This window comes from Protopterus annectens, chromosome 2.part0, assembly GCF_019279795.1.
Source record: "Protopterus annectens isolate FY-2018-M chromosome 2.part0, PAN1.0, whole genome shotgun sequence".
NCBI lineage: Eukaryota > Metazoa > Chordata > Ceratodontiformes > Protopteridae > Protopterus > Protopterus annectens.
Genome location: NC_056728.1, coordinates 644,172,869 through 644,186,737, shown reverse-complemented (window position 1 = coordinate 644,186,737; position 13,869 = coordinate 644,172,869). Strand labels below are relative to the sequence as shown.

Here is a 13,869-nt window from a genome sequence, read left to right as displayed (position 1 = left end):
TATGAATTGTGGTTGAGTACCTCACAAACAAGAGTGCAGGGTTTGATTCTTACCAAGGAAACCTTGGATAGGCTTAAATGGCCTTTAAGGGCAGCAAGCCTAGTATTTACCTATGAAAGGCAAGCTTATTATTGATAGTAGCTTCTAATTTTTTAAATTCCTCAACTACTTCCTAGGCTGTACCATGCAGAAATATTGACTGTGAAGGATGCATTTCTCCAAAAAACTAAATCTTAAAATTTTTAATAACTATAATTAAAAACATATTCATTAGCCCACCTTACTGAAGTCAGTTAATACTTTGTTTATGGTATTTAAATAGTCACTGGATTGTACTAAACAACCTAGCTTAAAATCATTGGTCAAACGAAAGCAGACCCAACTCTGATCCCTGAAGTACAACTTGAAATGCAGGTAAATAGTCAGAATAAGATTCCTTGATAGAAATGCATTGTGAGCGACCCCTGAGCCATGCTGGTATCCAGTTAACGAGGAATGCATTAAATCTGTACTTCAGCAGTACTGTTAAAATGGAAGAATAAGGTAAAGTGTTGAAAGCTTTAGTAAGATCCAAGTAAACTACTCCAGCAGTTAGTCCAAGATACGTGGCAGTACTGACTTGATCATAAAATTCAATGTTGACTTACTGGCAGTAAAGCCATGCTGCCAAAAGTCAGGTGGAATACTGCTTAAGGGTCAGGTCAGTCAAAAGTTGAGTCATACACCTCTCAAAGCATTTGCATAGTACTGAGGTAAGATTTATTGGTCTGCAGTTATTAATGTCAGATTTATTACCCTTTTTGAAAATCGGCATAATACTTTTTTTCCACACAGAACAGAACCTTTCTTTAGTAAACCATTAAAGATAATCTGTAACACACACTGACCATCTCAAATCAGATGTTACTGTTTAAAACCACCCAGAGTGTTAGTGGGCCCCACTGAGGTCTTGTTACATGCCTCTCTTAAGGCATTATATTCGAGTTTCTCTGAAATAGTAGGGCAAGTTGCTTTATGAGTTACGAACAAGAAACTGAAAGGTAGATATATTCCTGCAAGAAGTATGCAGTGCATTAACAAAATGAGAATTAAGTAATGTAGCTGTTTGACTTGGATCAGTAATGCATCTGACGTGATAATCATGGACGTTTGTTAGCTGGTATTTAAACAAGAATCAACATATTTACAGTACAACTTCCTGTTAGTCTGATCAGCTAACTTGATTTCATAGATTTATCATAGTGCAGAATAGGTTTGAATTTCTTACTGATTTTATTTAAATTTCTTGAGGGAGACTGTTTCCTGTGGGAGTGTGGGTCTGTAATGCTGCTTATTTAATGTTTTTTTTCCCCTTTCAGACAAGCTTTAAAGGATTTCAGATTTCTCCAGAAAAGCAGAATGACAGACTAAAGTTTACTTATGAGGGGAACGAGTTTGAGATTTCCCATGGTTCGGTTGTAATTGCAGCTATCACCAGCTGTACTAATACCAGTAATCCATCAGTCATGCTGGGAGCAGGTATTATTTTTTTTTTCTTTTACATACACATTCAGAGATGTAACATGTGCCATGTTTCACTTACATGTAGTTGTGTTGAATAATAGTGGGTCCCTTTTGAGATCTGCTTAGTAGCAAAACTGTTGTCTCCAGTGTAGTAATCAAAAAGCCAATTTACTGTTTACTAGAAGGACATAGTTATTAGGAACATATAATTCCTCTGTATCCTTTAAGAGTACATTGCTGTTAACAGGATACTTCTCTATACACCCAAGTTGAGTATACTCATTCATGTTTTCAAAATCTAATTTCTGAAGTCCTGGCTCGGATACATACTTAAAACTAGGGCAACAAGGAGACATTGGCATCTATAACTTGACATGATTTGCTAAGTATCCACAGTAACAGTGTGGGATGTATAGAGTTGGACATGTTTCTAGATGTTATGACATTTTTTATATTTACATTAATATTGCAAATCTGGAGTGTGATACGGTCATGGTGAGGTCGGCGTATGCAGGTAATGCGTGTTAATAAAAAAAAAAAGTGACAAAAACATTTTAAGTAATGTGGAATCATTCTGAGATATAATATTATGAGCAATTTAATGTCTGCATTAATATCGTAAAAAGTATGTGACCTACATGCAAAAAATCATTTATGTAATATTAAAGTAAACAGTTTTGCAGCTGCTACTTGCCATCTAATATGCATGTGTTTGTAGATGATATTGTTGAGATGTTATGAAAATATGTACATAACTTACTTAGATTATGCAGTATTACAGAACAACATTGTAGTACCGAATGTTGTCTTGCATCAAGGGAAGGCTGTAAAAAGGTGAACAGATCTCCCTCTGACACATTGAGCCTATCTTGCACACTTACAGGGATTTAACTCTGTTTGACCATAACACTAACCATTTGTGGCAAACAGTATCCCATCTTTTTCAAAAATCTTCATTGCCTGATGGGGCAGAGGCAGGGTATCCATCTGTGCTTCTGGCAACCCCAGTTCAGGATTGGACTCTGGCTGTTGGTGGGTCGGGACATGGGGGTGGTGGGAGAGAGAATGACACAGCCGACTACTGGCTCTACTGTCCAGAAGGAGGATGTAGGAAAACCTGATGCCTTTGCAGCCAGTGGTGGAAATGAGTATTGCAGGTCATCTTAAGTTAACACAAATGGCAGCAACATCTAACATCATTGTATTAGCCTGTCCCACAGTTAAGGTTAATGACCATCTGCCATGAGAATGTCAGCTGCCAGGCTCAGTCACAGCTGCTCATTGTTTCCCTGGGTTGACTCCATGAGGTGTTAGGAGGTCCGTATGGTAAAGGGCACTTCTGGGTTATCTAGATGTAGCAATGAGTAAGCAAGTGGGAAAAACAGCAAGAAAATGTCTGATAATGAGTGTGGAGCCTAGGGGCATGAATTAAAAAAAAATATATATATATATATATATATATATATATATATATATATATATATATATATATATATATATATATAAAATCAATACCACTAGCTAAGCCTTTAATATTAATACTGATGCATACCCCATTATCTAAATAGAACATTTTATATTTTGCATTTTTTTATAACTCACATAATTTGAGATGTCAGAAATTGTATGAGGCTGGTTTTCATTTGAGGATTTTGGAGAAAAGCTTGCAAGAAGCAAGTGGTTTCCTGGCTTGGAAGACTTCAGTAAACAAGGGAATAAGTTAACCTCCCTATGCTCAGGATGGAAGATGTCTAGAGGAACTGGATTAATTAGTATCCTGCTGCTTACGGTGGAATGATTTTAAGTATTTTTCATTTTTAATTTTAAGCATAATTTTAAAACTTTGTTACATACATTGTCAAGGATATCTCAGCCAGAGGGCTGTGATATTCATTCATAACATTTTACCCACAAGTAGGGAATCCAAACGGCTTTGGCTTGACAGTGGATTCAGTCATCATTGGTGTCAGGCTATACCTTGCATGGCCTTTCCTCTGCTTTCCTCTGTTTTCTCATAGGTTGGAGTATTCTTGAGTACCTAAGGTTTTTCTTTCCTTTTTTTCTTCCTTTCCTTTCTTTCTTTACCCTGGTTAACAAATGAAAGCCCTGATCCAGGTGTGAACCCTTTCCACATTCAGCCCAAGATGATCCAAGACTTCAAAACAAGATGTAACATTTTCAGTACGTCTGCGAAAGACATTTAGCATTTAATTCAAAAATGTCATTATCAATTGCCACTCAAGACAGGTATTCGTCTTGGACATAGTTCACACTATTAAGTGTTTTACTTTAAGTTCAGTGGATTAATCTTCCCCATCTAAGGAAGGCTTTGAGAGATGCTCATGAGTGGATTCTTCACTCCTCTTCATCTTTCTTGGGGTGGTAAGAGCACCGCCTTCATTAGGAACAAGTAGGCCACACCTTCCTGGATAACTGTAATCTACCCATTAATAAAAGGATCGCCCATGTTTCTGTTTAATATTCGCATAACTGATGCCAAGAGCTTCCTTTGTCACTGTACTGTGAGTCCCCATTTCACCCACCCAAGGAAGAGAATGGGAATTCTTCCATTCGGTATACCACACACTTAGTAAATTTTATGAATACACACTACAGCTTCAGTCTTTCCAGAAACTGGACATTGTCATTGCTTAGTGTCATTAAGATGGACAGTCATTTAATTCAGTGATGACCTTCTTCAGCTATCATCAAAGCATTTTCCCATGAGGATTGCAGTAGTCAATGGCAAGTTCATCAAGAGACTCCGACAGAGCTGCCATCAAGCAATTTCCCCTCTCACAGCAAGAATTGAAGTCCTTTCCCAACTTGGTCCAGAAGCTGATTAGAGGCCTTATTGATGGAGTAGCTGACTGGATGGGCTTTCCACTTGGTTAAATCCTCTTAGAGGACCCTTTTAAGGAGGGCCATTGTCTTGCATATCAGATATGAATGGGAAGAGAGAGAAAGCAAATTTGAAGCTTCTTCCTCTCGTCCAGTTCTGTTAGGTCATGGCAGCTCCTTAAGATGTTAATAAGAGATGTGAGAGTGTTCAAGCTCGCCATTTGTTCTTACACATGGGTGTCGGAGCCGATCCTCGGCTCCGAGTCGGCCGCTTAGCAAAGCTTTGCATCCAGAAGAAGCTCGAGACCAACCTACCTCCCACAATTCCCTCTGCCTTTACCTCAGATCTAGTTTGCCGCTGCAACCGATCGCATCGTTTCTACACAGCTCAGACCAGTTGGGAAGATAAGATAATTTTTTTCTTGAACTTTTTCTTCAAAAGTTTTAGGATTCTCGACTCTTATATTTAGTGTGTGTGTGTGTGTGTGTGTGTGTGTGTGTGTGTGTGTGTGTGTGTGTGTGTGTGTGTGTGTGTGTGGTCTGGTCATCCTTTTTCTATTGTATATAGTTTATATATATATATATATATATATATATATATATATATATATATATATATATATATAGATATAGTTTAGGTTTACCTTAGGGCCTACCCCACTACTGCTAAACTTGGATTGATACCTGCAATTTTATTGCTAGTTACTTGATAACCTAATTTGACAGTTTTTTGTAATAGTGTACTTAGCTTTCTCAGACATTCTGTAAGAAAAAGTAAGTCAGGATTTAAGAGATGTCAGTGTGGGCAGAAGATGTCTGTCGCCGACAACCATAGCTCCTATGTCTACTGTCTTGGCCCTCTCCATTTACAGGAAGACTGTTCTATCTGTCATTCCTTTAGTGGAAGGGTCATGACAGATAGGCGCAGGTCTTTTGAAGCCTGCCTTCCAGGAGGCTCTTGACAAGTCAGACCAGGCTTCTAGATCCTCGAAGGAGTTGAAGACATCGGAGCCCAGGTCATCGGCTCCGAATTCTTCATTTAAGGTTCGTTCACCAGTTCCACAGACTTCGGGGCCGAGTGTCGAACTTCTGTCTGTCATCGAGCCTCGAGTCTTGGAACCGGTGGCGGAGCTTCCACCTCCTGCTCTGTTGAGGTCGGTACCGTCCTCGATTCCTTCGGCTCGGTCTTCCAGGCCCCTCTCCAACACCGACGTAGATCGTGTGGTGCAGAAGTTAATGGAGAACACGGCCCTGTCCAAACTCTTTGCAGTCTCCTCTCAATTGGTGTCGAGACTCGAAGGCCTTCCTTTATCTCCATCTGATCCTCCTCTGAGGCCTACTCAGCCTTTGGAGCTGGGAGACGTTGATCTAATGATAGTGGAGCCCTTTGTGCCGGAACCGTCTTTTTCTCGGTCGGCACCGTTGACCTCGACTCCGTCGGAACCATTACCGGACTCGCGGAGCCGACTATCTATCCTTGGTTCCAGGACCGAGAGTCGAACCGATGTTTCGGTGCTGACTCTCCCCTTCGGCACGGATCATTTCGGCTCCGTCCTTGGGGTCAATGCCCTTGGTTTCCGCATCGGAGATACCTCCGCGTTCTTTGGAACCGGGGGATTCCTCAGCTCGGGGTCCAGGGGCCTTCGACCTTATGAGGAAGGTATTGTCTTCTCAGACAACCACTTCAGCAGAAGCAACTTCTCCCTCCCATAAAGGTCCGTTGTCTTCTTCTGCACCCACGACTACACAAAAGCGTCGAGCACCAGTGTCTCAGCCACTCCCAGAGGGAGCTCCTTCTTCCTCGGAGGCTTCATCGGATGCCCCCCTCAATGACGTTCTGAGGAAAAGATTGTGCAAGAGGAGGCACTTAGATTCTCCACAAGAATCCTTAACATTGGATACTGACTTGGATGAGTCAGAGGGGTCCCCAAAATCACCTACAGAGGATGTCTCCTTTTCTGACATCTTGGAGATCCTGAAACAGAGAGGTGATTGGCAGGCCCTACCCCCTTCTGAGGATGAGTCGGTTCTGCTGAAGGCATTTGGTGCTCGCCCTTCTTTCTCCTGGGTTACTCCGCCCTTCGACGAATTAATGGAATTGATTGCTCGAAGGGCGTGGGAGACACCTGACACAGTGGAAACAGTCCCCAGGAAGCCTAACAAATATATAACTGCCACTCAGGATAAGTCTTATCTCACTAAGGGAGTTCCAGTGGACACTATGGTGGTGGCAGCTGCCACGAAAAAGGAGATGTCCGAATCTTCCTCATCTGTTCATCCTCCTAACAGAGATTCTAGGACCATGGACAGATATGGGAAGCGCATTTTCAGCTCAGCGACTTTTTCCATGCGATCGCTGAACTACTTGACACACTTCACAAGATTACAGAGGGATCTAATCAAGGAGTTGGGAAATACCCTCCAGGGTAGTACAGATGCTGCTGTCTCGGATAAGGTTACAGCACAGCTCAATACCCTTACATCTATTGTGAACTCGTCCATGAGGCTCATCTCGTATGCAGCCGAAGGGTCGAGTAGGGCTGCAGCTTCAGCGATTGCTCTTCGTAGACAATCCTGGATGCGGCTGTGCTCCTTTGCGGAAGCCTTCAAGTCTTCCTTTTCTAACGCCCCCTTTGATGGCGCCACTCTTTTTGGCCCCAAAGTAAAGGAGACCCTGACCCGGTGTGAGCAAGAGGGAAAGACTCTGTCTGCTGTCGGAGTCCGTTTTTCCACCCCATCCAGACCGTACCCCAAAGGGCAACGAGGTGGAAAGATGTGGTTTCGTAAACCCCAGAGTTCTTTCCCTGGCACACAGGGTGATGTCCCCTCCAGAGGCAGGGGGAGGGCAGAGGTGGAAGACGCCGCCCTGGCGGCAGAGGGGGTCCGCAAAACCAAGGCGACAGGGATACCATCCCGGGGAAGCCTTTCCAGCACTCATGAGAGGAGGCCTGACTGTCCTGCTCTGGAGGCAGTCGGGGGACGCTTGGCTTTATACCCTCAGGCCTGGCAAAAACTTACATCAGACAAATGGGTAAAAAGCATTATTACCAGAGGTTACAAAATTCCTTTTCTATTCCCCCCGTTACCACAAAAAAGATTCCCAGATGTTCCACCCCATCTGCGAGAACCTGCAGCTATAGAAATCTCAAAGCTGCTAGAAAAAAGTCATCCAACCAGTCCCGGCGGACCAAACAGGATCAGGAACTTACTCAAGGTTCTTTTTAGTTCCAAAGAAGACAGGGGACTGGAGGCCAATTCTGGACCTAAGCAATCTCAATACGTATGTCAAGAAAGAAAAGGTCCGGATGGTCACGCTTCAATCGATCCTTCCGTTCTTACAGAAGGATGACTGGATGTGCTCAGTAGATCTCAGGGACGCCTACTACCACATCAAAATGGCCAGAGCGTCCAGAGATCACCTGCGCTTCCGGCTGGGAGCCAGCCACTTTCAGTTTCGGGCCCTGCCCTTTGGTCTAACCTCAGCCCCCAGGGTTTTCACCAAATGCATGGCAGTGGTAGCGTCTCACTTGAGACGCTTAGGATTCCGGGTGTTTCCGTATCTGGACGACTGGCTCCTTTCTGCCACCACCGAGCATCAACTGATACAGGCCAGGGACTATACTCTCAGCCTTTGTGTTCAGCTAGGGATTTCGATAAATTTTGAAAAATCTGCGTTACAGCCCTCACAGCATATTTCATTTATAGGGGCAGAGCTAGATACCCGTTCTTTGCTCCTAAAACTCCCCTCCGCAAGAATAGCTTCCCTACAAGAACATGCATCTCTCCTACTATTGTCCAAAAAGTCCCCAGCCAAACTAGTCTTGAAAGTCTTAGGGCTCATGTCAGCTTCCCTCATTGCAGTTCCCATGGGGAGGCTACACATGAGAGTTCTCCAATGACTGCTGTTCGCACAGTGGTCGTTCCAACAGTTACCACTGACACACGAGATTCACATTATGAACACCTGCAAAGCACACCTGTCTTGGTGGTTACAGAATCACAATTTCATCAGCGGCCGACCGTTTGTGTTACCCACACCAACAGCCACAGTGACCACGGACGCTTCCCTGATAGGGTGGGGGGGCATTTTTCAGGGACAGGCAGTCCAAGGCGAATGGACCAGTTTAGAGTACAATCTGCACATCAATGTTCTAGAGATGAGGGCAGTGTTTCTAGCGTTGCTACACTTCTCCCCCCTTCTACCTCTAGGGACCATTGCAGTTCAGACGGACAACATGTCCGTAGTCTGGTACATAAACAAACAAGGAGGAACCAAATCTTACCAGTTGTGCAGAGAGGCCATGAGAATTTGGCAATGGGCAGAATCCACGGGTCGCTTTCTGATAGCAATGCACATCCCGGGGTTATCCAACGTCATAGCGGACAGGTTGAGCAGGGCCATCCTGTTACCTCACGAGTGGTCCCTCAACCAGATAGTGGCGGAAAGGATCTTCCGCAAGTGGGGCCAGCCTTGCTGCGATCTGTTTGCGTCTCAAATGAACACCAAATGCAGAAGCTACTTTGCCCTTCTTCCCCCTCCAGGGGATGTCCCCAGGGACGCTCTGATTCACGACTGGCCCCCGGGTCTCCTGTACGCTTTCCCCCCTATACCTCTGATACCGAGATTTCTTCAGAAAGCCAAGGACCAGGAAAGGACTATAATTCTCATTGCCCCATTCTGGCCTCGACAGATTTGGTTCCCCTTTCTTCAAGCTCACCAAATGCGGGAGCCCTGGATTCTGGACCCGGTGCCAGATCTACTGACTCATTCGTCAGGAGCTCCCCACCCGTCACTCCTGTCCCTCAAGTTAGCAGCTTGGCTGCTCCGCTTCCCTACTTTGCCAGGTCTGATCTTCTCTCTCCGGCGGTTCAGGACATTCTGGTAGCCTCTCTCATAAGGCTTCCACTACTAAAATTTACAGCGGCAAGTGGAAACGTTTCGTTTACTGGGCGACTAAACAAAATTTAGATCCCTTAGTAGCCCCTCTAAACAAGAGTTTGGAGTTCCTGTCCATACTGTTTCATCAAGGAGCCTCCACTGCTACTCTAAAAGTTCAATTGGCTGCGATTTCGAACTTCCATGTAGGAGAAAATGGAGCGCCCATTATGGCTCATAGGCTTTGTAAAGCCTTCTTGAAAGGGTCCTTTCATCTTAGACCAGCAGTTAGGTGTCCTACAGCTCCTTGGAATCTAAATCTGCTCTTATCCCAACTAATGTTGCCACCTTTTGAACCAGCTTCTTCCTGTTCCTTAAAGTTCTTGTCCTGGAAAACTCTTTTCCTAGTAGCTATCACTTCAGCCAGACGAGTATCAGAACTTCAGGCTCTTTCCATTAAGCAGCCATATTTAATTTTTCACCCGGACAGGGTATCTTTACGCACCAACTCTTCGTTCCTCCCTAAGGTTTGTTCAGTTAACAACATTTAATGAGTCCATTGAGCTTCCCACATTTTTCAAAAACCACTCCAATAAGCTGGAATATATGTTGCACAAGTTGGATGTTCATAGACAACTCAGATTCTACCTAGATAGAACTAAAGACCATAGAAAAGCAGACCAACTCTTTATAGCCTTTGCCGACAACAAAAAGGGCATGACAGTGACGAAGCGTACTCTTTCCAAATGGCTGACTGATTGTATTACCTTCGTTTATTCTGCTTCTAATCAGAGTTTGCCCACCAAACCAAAGGGACATTCTACTAGGTCAGTTTCTACATCTTTGGCTCATGCAGCTCGTCTGCCTTTGGACACTATTTGTGCAGCAGCCACTTGGTCTAAACCACATACATTCATCACTCATTATAAAGTGGACAGGACTTCCAGGGACAGAGCATCTTTTGGTTCCACTGTGCTCAGGAACATTCTTCCGTGAGTCACTCGGGGTAACGGAGCTAGGGACGCTACCCATGTGTAAGAACAAACTGCGAAATTGAACACTCTCACATAAAGAAGTTATGTCCTTACCATAACGTTCCATGTGGAGTGTTCATCTCGCCTTTGTTCTTACATTCCCACCCTCCCACCCTTAGGTCTGGAAGAACGTTCGGTTTAGAAGTCTGGCCTGTTTGTCTCCCACTAGTGGTCTTTCTGTTGTTCTACTGGCTTGAGCTAGTTACGTTCCTTGTGTATACGTAGGTTTTCTTTATAGGGGATTACATTGTTATTGCTGGATCTGATGTTGTTTCTTGCAAACTAGATCTGAGGTAAAGGCAGAGGGAATTGTGGGAGGTAGGTTGGTCTCGAGCTTCTTCTGGATGCAAAGCTTTGCTAAGCGGCCGACTCGGAGCCGAGGATCGGCTCCGACACCCATGTGTAAGAACAAAGGCAAGATGAACACTCCACATGGAACGTTATGGTAAGGACATAACTTCTTTTTTTCCCCCTCACTTCAAGATGCTAAATTCAGTGATATGATCAGATCAGCAAGAGATGTGATTTTTGTTACAGGGCATGGTCCAGTACGAACAATAGAACATTTTTTTTTGTTCCTGCTGTGATATGCTGTAGCATTTCATTATTTCTGTTTTTATACTAACATGCATTTCCTTTGAGCTATACAATACTTGACATCTTGAGTACAAATAGTTCAGAATATATTTATTACTTAAATTCCTATAACATTCTGCACACAAAAATGTTCTTCACCTTGATAGCAGTGTGTAAAGATGGTAATTATTGGATTTTTCTTTATAAAAAGTTATAGCCAGTTACCAAATGCCCTCTACATAGCTATTCTTTAATTTGTTTTCACCACTGTTTTACAAAACAGCATTGCGATTTGATAAAATGTAAAAGGGTTTAGTAGTAGTGCATTTTAGATGGCTATAGAGGGCTTCATTCCATTGCTCACAAAATGCATAGATGTGTAGTCTATTAAGAGAACAATACAAATTGGTCAATGGAGCTCTAGTATGCCATAGTAAACTTTTTGCTGTGGTAATTGTTCCCATTCAGAGTGTTTTCCTGTTTGCATATTTATATTGGGCTATAATGCAGACATGAAAGCACAGACAGAAGTCCCTTCATTTTGCAGTTTGTCCATTGTTGCAGGAATATTGCAGTTTCCAGAATTTATGTAATAAAAACAGTGCGTTACGCCTAACTTACCTCAGCTGCATAGAACTGTGATGGGTGTTGAAGCGATCAGCTGTTTTGGCTGTACATATCATTAATTATACTTTATGAATCAGAATTGTTTCTGGAACATTCTGTGCATGAACATTTTTGCTCATATTTCACTGGGAGTGTCCATTTTAATTTCTGGGACTGATTGAGATAGGTCATGAACCTAGGTACTTAACAATTATGGTCATACCTATCAACCTGGAAACAAAAAAAATCTGGACAAGGCCCCTGAAAAATAGATAAAAATCTGTATGCTGATTACCATAAAATATGCATGAATAGTTAAGTAACCCCACCCACTCCAGTGGAATTGTGGGATACCAACTTTAAACGCAAACTGAAGAACAGACAACCACAATATGGTACCAGAGTCCCCCTGCAGCCATTCCAGTGTCTCATTACCTGGCTATTTTGCCCCATTTACCATAAACACTAATGTGCATACTGCTTTACTTTTACAATGATTATTTGGACTTTATTTTTGCATTTTATAGCACAGTGCACAATATGTATATATAGTGCACAAACACTAATATACATCTGCTAAACAAAGCAATAATGTCTCACAATGAAAACAGACTTGGCCTTAAAACGTCTCTGCCCTTGCAACTCACATTCATTGAAACAGCATTGAAACCTGCACCACAGCCAAAGAAAATGCATCTGGCCAGTGGTGGATAAAGATTACCTTTTGGGCTGTTTTCAAATCATAGGCCCCTTGCACACAAAACAAGAAACATGCATGTGTTCTTCGATATACCTTCCTGACTTCTTCAAATTATATTCCTTGTATAATACAGCACACTTGTTAGACTTTCAGCGCATTTTAAATTTATTGTTTGAACATTTTTCCAATAGGCAGTGAAACAAAATGCATGAACCAATAATGACAAAACTGCCCAATTCAGAACATTTCATCATAAAAGTCTACTTACACACACACGTGCACACACACACACACACACATATCTTTATATATATATATATATATATATATATATGTGTGTGTGTGTGTATATATATATATATATATATATATATATATATATATATATAGATATATATACTGTAAGTATTAAACCTGTACTTAAGGGCAGACGGCTACGTTAACATCTACCGTCTGTATGTTTTATTATATTATGGTAACATTTAGTGTTATGGTCATCATATTTATACATCATATTTAAATAGTTGCATATTTTAGGGTTAGATTAATATTATTGTTTATAGCTGATGTATGCCTTTTATATTTTTATACACATATAGTTTTTATACATGGTACAGGGATTGCAATCCTGACTACAGTTTTAATTCAATTTCAAACTAATTAACTTGTTAGATATTTAGAGTTAATTGGTTGATTAAGTGCTAGATGAACTGTGTTGTAAGTATTTAAGTAGCTGTGTTATTTTGTCATTTTTGTCTGAAGAAGCGGAGGTGAACTCCGCGAAAGCGCTCACTTCTTCATTAAACGGATTGTTTTATATTTTTGTACGTGCTGCCTTATTTTTGAACAACTTCACATTACTGCGGTTATATTGGCCTCAACTCAGTTGTGTTCCTGCTACCTTCTGAGGGTCGTTTTGCTGTTTCTACATCAAGGGTTTGCCTTTTGCTTTCATTAATTCATACTGGGTGTGGTGATATGGAAGGAGCAGGAGTAGAACAGATGAATACTATGGATGCTGCTAATTCACACACCAGGATAAGGAGCTTTCTCACTAACAGTCTTAATCCACTCCTTCAACTGAATGTGGATGATCCTTTGCCAGTCAACACTGTGGTTAATTTAAATGAACCAATGGTTAGAACGTTGAAGAAAGACTTGGAGAATAATGTTAATAGATATAAGAGACTAATATGTCAGAGACATCATTTAGAGGAGAGTATGAAGCACAATGTAATACCTAGAGGGTTGCGTAGTTTAAATATGCCAACCTACGGCAATCTCTATCCAAACCTCTTAACCAAGTGGCAGCAGATTAATCTGGGAGCCAGTAAAGCATACATTGAACTGTTATTAGAATTTTTTCAACCAGAAGAGTATTTGCTACGGGATAGTATTATTGAACAACAGAATGATTTGATCATTGCAATTGGACATGATGAAGCTGATGTATTTCTCAATGATTTGATTGATAAAGTACAAAGATACAAAAAGAACTTGCTTGAGGTTAAAAAGGGCAAATTATTGAGAGGTATTAAAGACTTTGCTAACAGTAATGTGTTCGTTTGGCCGAGAACGAACAGTGACACAGTACAAACCTCGCTTGGAAGGGGCGTGGAAGAAAGATCCACGAGATGCTGGCAGAGGAGGTCCGTCAGTACCACAGAGGAGAGCGACATGAGCATCACGTAGGGAGAGTCCAAGGTCTGAAGAGGCGGGACAACAGAATGTTA

General features: G+C 42.1%; 1 protein-coding gene across 1 annotated transcript in view; it reads left to right on the top strand.

The window, feature by feature from the left end:
- Positions 1 to 13,869, top strand: part of ACO1 (aconitase 1) — a 1,039,508-nt gene that overhangs the window by 628,340 nt on the left and 397,299 nt on the right. Inside the window, exons 11-12 of the mRNA XM_044061006.1 lie at positions 1,359 to 1,518; positions 3,367 to 3,389. Coding sequence (XP_043916941.1) covers positions 1,359 to 1,518; positions 3,367 to 3,389 — 183 coding nt within the window. The remainder of the gene's footprint in view (positions 1 to 1,358; positions 1,519 to 3,366; positions 3,390 to 13,869) is intronic.